At 38.4% G+C, this 16,282-nt stretch overlaps 1 protein-coding gene across 1 annotated transcript in view; it reads left to right on the top strand.

Moving 5' to 3' along the window:
• The window catches only part of fhod3a (formin homology 2 domain containing 3a), a 110,143-nt gene that overhangs the window by 67,377 nt on the left and 26,484 nt on the right, over positions 1-16,282 (top strand). Inside the window, exon 18 of the mRNA XM_087786110.1 lies at positions 4,723-4,863. Within this exon, the coding sequence (XP_087642236.1) occupies positions 4,723-4,863 (141 nt within the window). The remainder of the gene's footprint in view (positions 1-4,722; positions 4,864-16,282) is intronic.

The raw sequence follows: 16,282 nt of genomic DNA, 5'->3' as shown, positions 1-16,282 counted from the left end.
ACACAACATCACATGCCACATCATCACATGACACAACATCACATGACACATCATCACATGACACAACATCACATGACACATCATCACATGACACATCATCACATGACACAACATCACATGACACATCATCACATGACACAACATCACATGACACAACATCACATGACACAACATCACATGACACATCATCACATGACACAACATCACATGACACAACATCACATGCCACATCATCACATGACACAACATCACATGACACAACATCACATGACACAACATCACATGACACAACATCACATGACACAACATCACATGACACATCATCACATGACACAACATCACATGACACAACATCACATGACACAACATCACATGACACAACATCACATGACACAACATCACATGACACAACATCACATGACACATCATCACATGACACAACATCACATGACACATCATAACATGACACAACATCACATGACACATCATCACATGATACATCATCACATGACACAACATCACATGACACAACATCACATGACACAACATCACATGACACATCATCACATGACACATCATCACATGACACATCATAACATGACACATCATAACATGACACATCATCACATGACACATCATCACATGACACATCATCACATGACACAACATCACATGACACATCATAACATGACACATCATCACATGACACATCATCACATGATACATCATCACATGACACATCATAACATGACACATCATAACATGACACATCATCACATGACACATCATCACATGATACATCATAACATGACACATCATAACATGACACATCATAACATGACACATCATAACATGACACATCATAACATGACACATCATCACATGATACATCATCACATGACACATCATCACATGATACATCATAACATGACACATCATCACATGACACAACATCACATGACACAACATCACATGACACATCATCACATGACACATCATCACATGACACATCATCACATGACACATCATCACATGACACAACATCACATGACACATCATCACATGACACATCATCACATGACACAACATCACATGACACATCATAACATGACACAACATCACATGACACATCATCACATGATACATCATCACATGACACAACATCACATGACACAACATCACATGACACATCATCACATGACACATCATCACATGACACATCATAACATGACACATCATAACATGACACATCATCACATGACACATCATCACATGACACATCATCACATGACACAACATCACATGACACATCATAACATGACACATCATCACATGACACATCATCACATGATACATCATAACATGACACATCATCACATGACACAACATCACATGACACATCATCACATGACACATCATCACATGACACATCATCACATGACACATCATCACATGACACAACATCACATGACACATCATCACATGACACATCATCACATGACACATCATAACATGACACATCATCACATGATACATCATAACATGACACATCATAACATGACACATCATCACATGATACATCATCACATGATACATCATAACATGACACATCATCACATGATACATCATCACATGATACATCATCACATGACACATCATAACATGACACATCATAACATGACACAACATCACATGACACAACATCACATGACACATCATCACATGACACATCATCACATGACACATCATCACATGACACAACATCACATGACACATCATCACATGACACAACATCACATGACACATCATCACATGACACAACATCACATGACACATCATCACATGACACAACATCACATGACACATCATCACATGACACAACATCACATGACACAACATCACATGACACATCATCACATGACACAACATCACATGACACAACATCACATGACACAACATCACATGACACATCATCACATGACACAACATCACATGACACAACATCACATGCCACATCATCACATGACACAACATCACATGACACAACATCACATGACACAACATCACATGACACAACATCACATGACACAACATCACATGACACATCATCACATGACACAACATCACATGACACATCATAACATGACACAACATCACATGACACATCATCACATGACACATCATAACATGACACATCATCACATGATACATCATCACATGACACAACATCACATGACACAACATCACATGACACATCATCACATGACACATCATCACATGACACATCATCACATGATACATCATCACATGACACAACATCACATGACACATCATCACATGACACATCATCACATGATACATCATAACATGACACATCATCACATGACACAACATCACATGACACATCATCACATGACACATCATCACATGACACATCATCACATGACACATCATCACATGACACAACATCACATGACACATCATCACATGACACAACATCACATGACACATCATCACATGACACATCATCACATGATACATCATCACATGACACATCATCACATGACACATCATAACATGACACATCATAACATGACACACCATCACATGACACATCATCACATGACACATCATAACATGACACATCATCACATGACACATCATCACATGACACATCATCACATGACACATCATCACATGATACATCATCACATGACACATCATCACATGACACATCATCACATGACACAACATCACATGACACAACATCACATGACACATCATCACATGACACATCATCACATGACACATCATCACATGACACATCATCACATGACACATCATCACATGACACAACATCACATGACACAACATCACATGACACAACATCACATGACACATCATCACATGACACATCATCACATGACACATCATCACATGACACATCATCACATCATCACATGACACATCATCACATGACACATCATCACATGACACATCATCACATGACACATCATCACATGACACATCATAACATGACACATCATAACATGACACATCATCACATGATACATCATAACATGACACATCATCACATGATACATCATAACATGACACAACATCACATGACACATCATCACATGACACATCATCACATGACACATCATAACATGACACATCATCACATGACACATCATCACATGACACATCATCACATGATACATCATCATCATCACACATGACACATCATAACATGACACATCATCACATGACACATCGTAACATGACACATCATCACATGATACATCATCACATGATACATCATCACATGACACATCATCACATGACACAACATCACATGACACATCATCACATGATACATCATCACATGACACATCATCACATGACACAACATCACATGACACATCATCACATGACACAACATCACATGACACATCATAACATGACACATCATCACATGACACATCATCACATGATACATCATCACATGATACATCATCACATGACACATCATCACATGACACATCATCACATGACACATCATCACATGACACATCATCACATGACACATCATCACATGACACATCATCACATGACACATCATCACATGATACAACATCACATGACACATCATCACATGATACATCATCACATGACACATCATCACATGACACATCATAACATGACACATCATAACATGACACATCATCACATGATACATCATAACATGACACATCATCACATGATACATCATCACATGATACATCATAACATGACACAACATCACATGACACATCATCACATGACACATCATCACATGACACATCATAACATGACACATCATCACATGACACATCATCACATGACACATCATCACATGATACATCATCACATGATACATCATCACATGACACATCATCACATGACACATCATAACATGACACATCATAACATGACACATCATCACATGATACATCATAACATGACACATCATCACATGATACATCATAACATGACACAACATCACATGACACATCATCACATGACACATCATCACATGACACATCATAACATGACACATCATCACATGACACATCATCACATGACACATCATCACATGATACATCATCACATGACACATCATCACATCATCACATGACACATCATCACATGACACATCATAACATGACACATCATCACATGACACATCGTAACATGACACATCATCACATGATACATCATCACATGATACATCATCACATGACACATCATCACATGACACAACATCACATGACACATCATCACATGATACATCATCACATGACACATCATCACATGACACAACATCACATGACACATCATCACATGACACAACATCACATGACACATCATAACATGACACATCATCACATGACACATCATCACATGATACATCATCACATGATACATCATCACATGACACATCATCACATGACACATCATCACATGACACATCATCACATGACACATCATCACATGACACATCATAACATGACACATCATCACATGACACATCATCACGTGACACATCATCACATGACAAGTTCAAAGATACAACACAACATATTATAGATAAATTCACGTCAAAGTCCAACAAATCGATTAAATTCTAGTCGAGTGAAAGTTGATCTTTGAAAACTAATGGCTGATGTTCCTCTTAAGGTTCGAGCCTCAGACTCTCAGCACAGAGACTACAGGAGAAGCGGAGATTCCTTCTGGTCTAAACTGGACTCGGTCAAGATCGATACAGCAAAACTGGAGCATCTGTTCGAGTCCAAGTCCAAAGAAACCCCCGTGACGAAGGTAGATCACAAGTTCTTCTTTCACTGTAGAGTCGTGTCTATGTGTTGGTGAACATCTGAGGAACAAACATCTTCATCTGAGGAACAAATATATCCATCTGAGGAACAAACATCTTCATCTGAGGAACAAATATATCCATCTGAGGAAAATAAACTTCATCTGAGGAACAAACATCTTCATCTGAGGAACAAATATATCCATCTGAGGAAAATAAACTTCATCTGAGGAACAAACATCTTTCTCTGAGGAACAAACATCTTCATCCGAGGAACAATCATCTTCATCTGAGGAACAAACACCTTCATCTGAGGAACAAACAACTCCATCTGAGGAACAAACATCTTCATCTGAGGAACAAACATCTCCATCTGAGGAACAAACATCTTCATCTGAGGAACAAATATATCCATCTGAGGGAAAAAAACTTCATCTTAGGAACAAACACCTTCATCTGAGGAACAACCATCTCCATCTGAGGAACAAACACCTTCATCTGAGGAACAACCATCTCCATCTGAGGAACAAACATCTCCATCTGAGGAACAAACATCTTTCTCTGAGGAACAAACATCTTCATCCGAGGAACAAACATCTTCATCTGAGGAACAAACATCTTCATCTGAGGAACAAACAAACATCTTCATCTGAGGAACAAACATCTTCGTCTGAGGAACAACCATCTTCATCTGAGGAACAAACATCTTCATCTGAGGAAAAATCACCATAATTTGAGGAACAAACATCTTCGTCTGAGGAACAAACATCTCCATCTGAGGAACAAACATCTTCATCTGAGGAACAAATATATCCATCTGAGGAAAAAAAACTTCATCTTAGGAACAAACATCTCCATCTGAGGAACAAACATCTCCATCTGAGGAAAAAAAACTTCATCTGAGGAACAAACATCTTCATCTGAGGAACAAACATCTCCATCTGAGGAACAAACATCTTTATCTGAGGAACAAATATATCCATCTGAGGAAAAAAAACTTCATCTGAGGAACAAACATCTTCATCTGAGGAACAAACATCTTTATCTGAGGAACAAATATATCCATCTGAGGAAAAAAAACTTCATCTGAGGAACAAACATCTTCATCTGAGGAACAAACATCTCCATCTGAGGAACAAACATCTTTATCTGAGGAACAAATATATCCATCTGAGGAAAAAAAACTTCATCTGAGGAACAAACATCTTCATCTGAGGAACAAACATCTCCATCTGAGGAACAAACATCTTCATCTGAGGAACAAATATATCCATCTGATGAAAAAAAACTTCATCTGAGGAACAAACATCTTCATCTGAGGAACAAACATCTCCATCTGAGGAACAAACATCTTTATCTGAGGAACAACCATCTTCATCTGAGGAACAAACATCTTCATCTGAGGAACAAACATCTTCATCTGAGGAACAACCATCTTCATCTGAGGAACAACCATCTTCATCTGAGGAACAAACATCTTCATCTGAGGAACAAACACCTTCATCTGAGGAACAAACATCTCCATCTGAGGAACAAACATCTTTATCTGAGGAACAAACACCTTCCTCTGAGGAACAACCATCTTCATCTGAGGAACAACCATCTTCATCTGAGGAACAAACGTCTTCATCTGAGGAACAAACATCTTCATCTGAGGAACAATCACCATAATTTGAGGAACAAACATCTTTATCTGAGGAACAAACATCTTTATCTGAGGAACAAACATCTTCATCTGAGGAACAAACATCTTCGTCCGAGGAACAACCATCTCCATCTGAGGAACAAACATCTTCATCTGAGGAACAAACATCTTCGTCCGAGGAACAACCATCTCCATCCTAGGAACAACCATCTTCATCTGAGGAACAATCATCTTCATCTGAGGAACAAACACCTTCATCTGAGGAACAATCATCTTCATCTGAGGAACAAACACCTTCATCTGAGGAACAAACATCTTTATCTGAGGAACAAACATCTTCATCTGAGGAACAATCATCTTCATCTGAGGAACAAACACCTTCATCTGAGGAACAAACATCTTCATCTGAGGAACAAACATCTTTATCTGAGGAACAAACATCTTCATCTGAGGAACAATCATCTTCATCTGAGGAACAAACACCTTCATCTGAGGAACAAACATCTTCATCTGAGGAACAAACATCTTTATCTGAGGAACAATCATCTTCATCTGAGGAACAAACATCTTCATCTGAGGAACAATCACCATAATTTGAGGAACAAACATCTTTCTCTGAGGAACAAACATCTTCATCTGAGGAACAAACATCTTCATCTGAGGAACAATCACCATAATTTGAGGAACAAACATCTTTCTCTGAGGAACAAACATCTTCATCTGAGGAACAATCACCATAATTTGAGGAACAATCATCTTCATCTGAGAACAAACATCTTCGTCTGAGGAACAAAGACCTTCATCTGAGGAACAAACATATTCATCTGAGGAACAAACACCTTCATCTGAGGAACAAACATCTTCATCTGAGGAACAAACATCTTTCTCTGAGGAACAAACATCTTCATCCGAGGAACAATCATCTTCATCCGAGGAACAATCATCTTCATCTGAGGAACAATCATCTTCATCTGAGGAACAAACAGCTTCATTTGAGGAAAAAAAAATTAATCTTAGGAACAAACACCTTCATCTGAGGAACAAACATCTTCATCTGAGGAACAAACATCTTCATCTGAGGAAAAAACATCTCCATCTGAGGAACAAACATCTTCATTTGAGGAAAAAAAACTTAATCTTAGGAACAAACATCTTCATCTGAGGAAAAAACATCTCCATCTGAGGAACAAACATCTTCATCTGAGGAACAAACATCTTCATCTGAGGAACAAACATCTTCATCTGAGGAACAAACATCTTTCTCTGAGGAACAAACATCTTCATTTGAGGAAAAAAACTTCATCTTAGGAACAAACACCTTCATCTGAGGAACAAACATCTCCATCTGAGGAACACACATCTTCATCTGAGGAACAAACATCTTCATCTGAGGAACAAACACCTTCATCTGAGGAACAAACATCTCCATCTGAGGAACAAACATCTTCATCTGAGGAACAAACATCTTTCTCTGAGGAACAAACATCTTCATCCGAGGAACAATCATCTTCATCTGAGGAACAAACACCTTCATCTGAGGAACACACATCTCCATCTGAGGAACAAACATCTTCATCTGAGGAACAAACATCTCCATCTGAGGAACAAACATCTTCATCTGAGGAACAAACATCTTTCTCTGAGGAACAAACACCTTCATCTGAGGAACAAACATCTTTCTTTGAGGAACAAACATCTCCATTTGAGGAACAATCATCTTAATCTGAGGAACAAACACCTTCATCTGAGGAACGAACATCTCCATCTGAGGAACAAACATCTTCATCTGAGGAACAAATATATCCATCTGAGGAACAATCATCTTCATCTGAGGAACAGTCATCTTCATCTGAGGAACAAACACCTTCATCTGAGGAACAATCATCTTCATCTGAGGAACAAACACCTTCATCTGAGGAACAATCATCTTCATCTGAGGAACAAACACCTTCATCTGAGGAACAAACATCTTCATCTGAGGAACAAATATATCCATCTGAGGAACAAACATCTCCATCTGAGGAACAATCATCTTCATCTGAGGAACAAACACCTTCATCTGAGGAACAATCATCTTCATCTGAGGAACAAACACCTTCATCTTAGGAACAAACATCTCCATCTGAGGAACAAACATCTCCATCTGAGGAACAAATATATCCATCTGAGGAAAAAAAAACTTCATCTTAGGAACAAACACCTTCATCTGAGGAACAAACATCTTTCTTGGAGGAACAAACATCTTCATCCGAGGAACAATCATCTTCATCTGAGGAACAAACATCTTCATCTGACGAACAAACATCTTTCTTTGAGGAACAAACATCTTCATCCAAGGAACAATCATCTTCATCTGAGGAACAAACATCTTCATCTGACGAACAAACATCTTCATCTGAGGAACAACCATCTACATCTGAGGAACAAACATCTTCATCTGAGGAACAAACATCTTTCTTTGAGGAACAAACATCTTCATCCGAGGAACAATCATCTTCATCTGAGGAACAAACATCTTCATCTGAGGAACAAACATCTTTCTTTGAGGAACAAACATCTTCATCTGAGGAACAAACATCTTTATCTGAGGAACAAAGACCTTCATCTGAGGAACAAACATATTCATCTGAGGAACAAACACCTTCATCTGAGGAACAAACATCTTCATCTGAGGAACAAACATCTTTCTCTGAGGAACAAACATCTTCATCCGAGGAACAATCATCTTCATCCGAGGAACAATCATCTTCATCTGAGGAACAATCATCTTCATCTGAGGAACAAACACCTTCATTTGAGGAAAAAAAAATTAATCTTAGGAACAAACACCTTCATCTGAGGAAAAAACATCTTCATCTGAGGAACAAACATCTTCATTTGAGGAAAAAAAACTTAATCTTAGGAACAAACACCTTCATCTGAGGAAAAAACATCTCCATCTGAGGAACAAACATCTTCATCTGAGGAACAAACATCTTCATCTGAGGAACAAACATCTTCATCTGAGGAACAAACATCTTTCTCTGAGGAACAAACATCTTCATTTGAGGAAAAAAACTTCATCTTAGGAACAAACACCTTCATCTGAGGAACAAACATCTCCATCTGAGGAACACACATCTTCATCTGAGGAACAAACATCTTCATCTGAGGAACAAACACCTTCATCTGAGGAACAAACATCTCCATCTGAGGAACAAACATCTTCATCTGAGGAACAAACATCTTTCTCTGAGGAACAAACATCTTCATCCGAGGAACACACATCTCCATCTGAGGAACAAACATCTTCATCTGAGGAACAAACATCTCCATCTGAGGAACAAACATCTTCATCTGAGGAACAAACATCTTTCTCTGAGGAACAAACACCTTCATCTGAGGAACAAACATCTTTCTTTGAGGAACAAACATCTCCATTTGAGGAACAATCATCTTAATCTGAGGAACAAACACCTTCATCTGAGGAACGAACATCTCCATCTGAGGAACAAACATCTTCATCTGAGGAACAAATATATCCATCTGAGGAACAATCATCTTCATCTGAGGAACAGTCATCTTCATCTGAGGAACAAACACCTTCATCTGAGGAACAATCATCTTCATCTGAGGAACAAACACCTTCATCTGAGGAACAATCATCTTCATCTGAGGAACAAACACCTTCATCTGAGGAACAAACATCTTCATCTGAGGAACAAATATATCCATCTGAGGAACAAACATCTCCATCTGAGGAACAATCATCTTCATCTGAGGAACAAACACCTTCATCTGAGGAACAATCATCTTCATCTGAGGAACAAACACCTTCATCTTAGGAACAAACATCTCCATCTGAGGAACAAACATCTCCATCTGAGGAACAAATATATCCATCTGAGGAAAAAAAAACTTCATCTTAGGAACAAACACCTTCATCTGAGGAACAAACATCTTTCTTGGAGGAACAAACATCTTCATCCGAGGAACAATCATCTTCATCTGAGGAACAAACATCTTCATCTGACGAACAAACATCTTTCTTTGAGGAACAAACATCTTCATCCAAGGAACAATCATCTTCATCTGAGGAACAAACATCTTCATCTGACGAACAAACATCTTCATCTGAGGAACAACCATCTACATCTGAGGAACAAACATCTTCATCTGAGGAACAAACATCTTTCTTTGAGGAACAAACATCTTCATCCGAGGAACAATCATCTTCATCTGAGGAACAAACATCTTCATCTGAGGAACAAACATCTTTCTTTGAGGAACAAACATCTTCATCTGAGGAACAAACATCTTTATCTGAGGAACAAAGACCTTCATCTGAGGAACAAACATATTCATCTGAGGAACAAACACCTTCATCTGAGGAACAAACATCTTCATCTGAGGAACAAACATCTTTCTCTGAGGAACAAACATCTTCATCCGAGGAACAATCATCTTCATCCGAGGAACAATCATCTTCATCTGAGGAACAATCATCTTCATCTGAGGAACAAACACCTTCATTTGAGGAAAAAAAAATTAATCTTAGGAACAAACACCTTCATCTGAGGAAAAAACATCTTCATCTGAGGAACAAACATCTTCATTTGAGGAAAAAAAACTTAATCTTAGGAACAAACACCTTCATCTGAGGAAAAAACATCTTCATCTGAGGAACAAACATCTTCATCTGAGGAACAAACATCTTCATCTGAGGAACAAACATCTTCATCTGAGGAACAAACATCTTCATCTGAGGAACAAACATCTTTCTCTGAGGAACAAACATCTTCATTTGAGGAAAAAAACTTCATCTTAGGAACAAACACCTTCATCTGAGGAACAAACATCTCCATCTGAGGAACACACATCTTCATCTGAGGAACAAACATCTTCATCTGAGGAACAAACACCTTCATCTGAGGAACAAACATCTCCATCTGAGGAACAAACATCTTCATCTGAGGAACAAACATCTTTCTCTGAGGAACAAACATCTTCATCCGAGGAACAATCATCTTCATCTGAGGAACAAACACCTTCATCTGAGGAACAAACATCTCCATCTGAGGAACAAACATCTTCATCTGAGGAACAAACATCTCCATCTGAGGAACAAACATCTTCATCTGAGGAACAAACATCTTTCTCTGAGGAACAAACACCTTCATCTGAGGAACAAACATCTTTCTTTGAGGAACAAACATCTCCATTTGAGGAACAATCATCTTCATCTGAGGAACAAACACCTTCATCTGAGGAACAAACATCTCCATCTGAGGAACAGACATCTTCATCTGAGGAACAAATATATCCATCTGAGGAACAAACATCTCCATCTGAGGAACAATCATCTTCATCTGAGGAACAAACACCTTCATCTGAGGAACAATCATCTTCATCTGAGGAACAAACACCTTCATCTGAGGAACAAACATCTCCATCTGAGGAACAAACATCTCCATCTGAGGAACAAATATATCCATCTGAGGAAAAAAAAACTTCATCTTAGGAACAAACACCTTCATCTGAGGAACAAACATCTTTCTTTGAGGAACAAACATCTTCATCCGAGGAACAATCATCTTCATCTGAGGAACAAACATCTTCATCTGACGAACAAACATCTTTCTTTGAGGAACAAACATCTTCATCCGAGGAACAATCATCTTCATCTGAGGAACAAACATCTTCATCTGACGAACAAACATCTTCATCTGAGGAACAACCATCTACATCTGAGGAACAAACATCTTCATCTGAGGAACAAACATCTTTCTTTGAGGAACAAACATCTTCATCCGAGGAACAATCATCTTCATCTGAGGAACAAACATCTTCATCTGAGGAACAAACATCTTTCTTTGAGGAACAAACATCTTCATCTGAGGAACAAACATCTTTATCTGAGAGCAATCATCTTCATCTGAGGAACAAACATCTTCATCTGACGAACAAACATCTTCATCTGAGGAACAACCATCTACATCTGAGGAACAAACATCTTCGTCTGAGGAACAATCATCTTTATCTGAGGAACAAACATCTTCGTCTGAGGATACAACCATCTTCATCTGAGGAACAATCATCTTTATCTGAGGAACAAACATCTTCGTCTGAGGAACAATCATCTTTATCTGAGGAACAAACATCTTCGTCTGAGGAACAATCATCTTTATCTGAGGAACAAACATCTTCATCTGAGGAACAACCATCTTCATCTGAGGATACAACCATCTTCATCTGAGGAACAATCATCTTTATCTGAGGAACAAACATCTTCATCTGAGGAACAACCATCTTCATCTGAGGAACAATCACCATAATTTTAAGGAACAAACATCTTTATCTGAGGAACAAACATCTTCATCTGAGGAACAAATATCTCCATCTGAGGAACAATCACCATCATTTTAAGGAACAAACATCTCCATCTGAGGAACAAACATCTTTATCTGAGGAACAAATATATCCATCTGAGGAAAAAAAACTTCATCTGAGGAACAAACATCTTCATCTGAGGAACAAACATCTCCATCTGAGGAACAAACATCTTCATTTGAGGAACAAATATATCCATCTGATGAAAAAAAACTTCATCTGAGGAACAAACATCTTCATCTGAGGAACAAACATCTCCATCTGAGGAACAAACATCTTTATCTGAGGAACAACCATCTTCATCTGAGGAACAAACATCTTCATCTGAGGAACAAACATCTTCATCTGAGGAACAACCATCTTCATCTGAGGAACAACCATCTTCATCTGAGGAACAAACATCTTCATCTGAGGAACAAACACCTTCATCTGAGGAACAAACATCTCCATCTGAGGAACAAACATCTTTATCTGAGGAACAAACACCTTCCTCTGAGGAACAACCATCTTCATCTGAGGAACAACCATCTTCATCTGAGGAACAAACGTCTTCATCTGAGGAACAAACATCTTCATCTGAGGAACAATCACCATAATTTGAGGAACAAACATCTTTATCTGAGGAACAAACATCTTTATCTGAGGAACAAACATCTTCATCTGAGGAACAAACATCTTCGTCCGAGGAACAACCATCTCCATCTGAGGAACAAACATCTTCATCTGAGGAACAAACATCTTCGTCCGAGGAACAACCATCTCCATCCTAGGAACAACCATCTTCATCTGAGGAACAATCATCTTCATCTGAGGAACAAACACCTTCATCTGAGGAACAATCATCTTCATCTGAGGAACAAACACCTTCATCTGAGGAACAAACATCTTTATCTGAGGAACAAACATCTTCATCTGAGGAACAATCATCTTCATCTGAGGAACAAACACCTTCATCTGAGGAACAAACATCTTCATCTGAGGAACAAACATCTTTATCTGAGGAACAAACATCTTTATCTGAGGAACAAATATATCCATCTGAGGAAAAAAAACTTCATCTGAGGAACAAACATCTTCATCTGAGGAACAAACATCTCCATCTGAGGAACAAACATCTTCATTTGAGGAACAAATATATCCATCTGATGAAAAAAAACTTCATCTGAGGAACAAACATCTTCATCTGAGGAACAAACATCTCCATCTGAGGAACAAACATCTTTATCTGAGGAACAACCATCTTCATCTGAGGAACAAACATCTTCATCTGAGGAACAAACATCTTCATCTGAGGAACAACCATCTTCATCTGAGGAACAACCATCTTCATCTGAGGAACAAACATCTTCATCTGAGGAACAAACACCTTCATCTGAGGAACAAACATCTCCATCTGAGGAACAAACATCTTTATCTGAGGAACAAACACCTTCCTCTGAGGAACAACCATCTTCATCTGAGGAACAACCATCTTCATCTGAGGAACAAACGTCTTCATCTGAGGAACAAACATCTTCATCTGAGGAACAATCACCATAATTTGAGGAACAAACATCTTTATCTGAGGAACAAACATCTTTATCTGAGGAACAAACATCTTCATCTGAGGAACAAACATCTTCGTCCGAGGAACAACCATCTCCATCTGAGGAACAAACATCTTCATCTGAGGAACAAACATCTTCGTCCGAGGAACAACCATCTCCATCCTAGGAACAACCATCTTCATCTGAGGAACAATCATCTTCATCTGAGGAACAAACACCTTCATCTGAGGAACAATCATCTTCATCTGAGGAACAAACACCTTCATCTGAGGAACAAACATCTTTATCTGAGGAACAAACATCTTCATCTGAGGAACAATCATCTTCATCTGAGGAACAAACACCTTCATCTGAGGAACAAACATCTTCATCTGAGGAACAAACATCTTTATCTGAGGAACAAACATCTTCATCTGAGGAACAATCATCTTCATCTGAGGAACAAACACCTTCATCTGAGGAACAAACATCTTCATCTGAGGAACAAACATCTTTATCTGAGGAACAATCATCTTCATCTGAGGAACAAACATCTTCATCTGAGGAACAATCACCATAATTTGAGGAACAAACATCTTTCTCTGAGGAACAAACATCTTCATCTGAGGAACAAACATCTTCATCTGAGGAACAAACATCTTTCTCTGAGGAACAAACATCTTCATCCGAGGAACAATCATCTTCATCCGAGGAACAATCATCTTCATCTGAGGAACAATCATCTTCATCTGAGGAACAAACACCTTCATTTGAGGAAAAAAAAATTAATCTTAGGAACAAACACCTTCATCTGAGGAAAAAACATCTTCATCTGAGGAACAAACATCTTCATTTGAGGAAAAAAAACTTAATCTTAGGAACAAACACCTTCATCTGAGGAAAAAACATCTCCATCTGAGGAACAAACATCTTCATCTGAGGAACAAACATCTTCATCTGAGGAACAAACATCTTCATCTGAGGAACAAACATCTTTCTCTGAGGAACAAACATCTTCATTTGAGGAAAAAAACTTCATCTTAGGAACAAACACCTTCATCTGAGGAACAAACATCTCCATCTGAGGAACACACATCTTCATCTGAGGAACAACCATCTTCATCTGAGGAACAAACACCTTCATCTGAGGAACAAACATCTCCATCTGAGGAACAAACATCTTCATCTGAGGAACAAACATCTTTCTCTGAGGAACAAACATCTTCATCCGAGGAACAATCATCTTCATCTGAGGAACAAACACCTTCATCTGAGGAACAAACATCTCCATCTGAGGAACAAACATCTTCATCTGAGGAACAAACATCTCCATCTGAGGAACAAACATCTTCATCTGAGGAACAAACATCTTTCTCTGAGGAACAAACACCTTCATCTGAGGAACAAACATCTTTCTTTGAGGAACAAACATCTCCATTTGAGGAACAATCATCTTCATCTGAGGAACAAACACCTTCATCTGAGGAACAAACATCTCCATCTGAGGAACAGACATCTTCATCTGAGGAACAAATATATCCATCTGAGGAACAAACATCTCCATCTGAGGAACAATCATCTTCATCTGAGGAACAAACACCTTCATCTGAGGAACAATCATCTTCATCTGAGGAACAAACACCTTCATCTGAGGAACAAACATCTCCATCTGAGGAACAAACATCTCCATCTGAGGAACAAATATATCCATCTGAGGAAAAAAAAACTTCATCTTAGGAACAAACACCTTCATCTGAGGAACAAACATCTTTCTTTGAGGAACAAACATCTTCATCCGAGGAACAATCATCTTCATCTGAGGAACAAACATCTTCATCTGACGAACAAACATCTTTCTTTGAGGAACAAACATCTTCATCCGAG

Source organism: Callionymus lyra, chromosome 3 (assembly GCF_982586985.1).
Source record: "Callionymus lyra chromosome 3, fCalLyr1.hap1.1, whole genome shotgun sequence".
Lineage (NCBI taxonomy): Eukaryota > Metazoa > Chordata > Actinopteri > Syngnathiformes > Callionymidae > Callionymus > Callionymus lyra.
The sequence above is the reverse complement of the archived record's forward strand: the minus strand, read 5'-3'. Positions and strand labels throughout refer to the sequence as shown.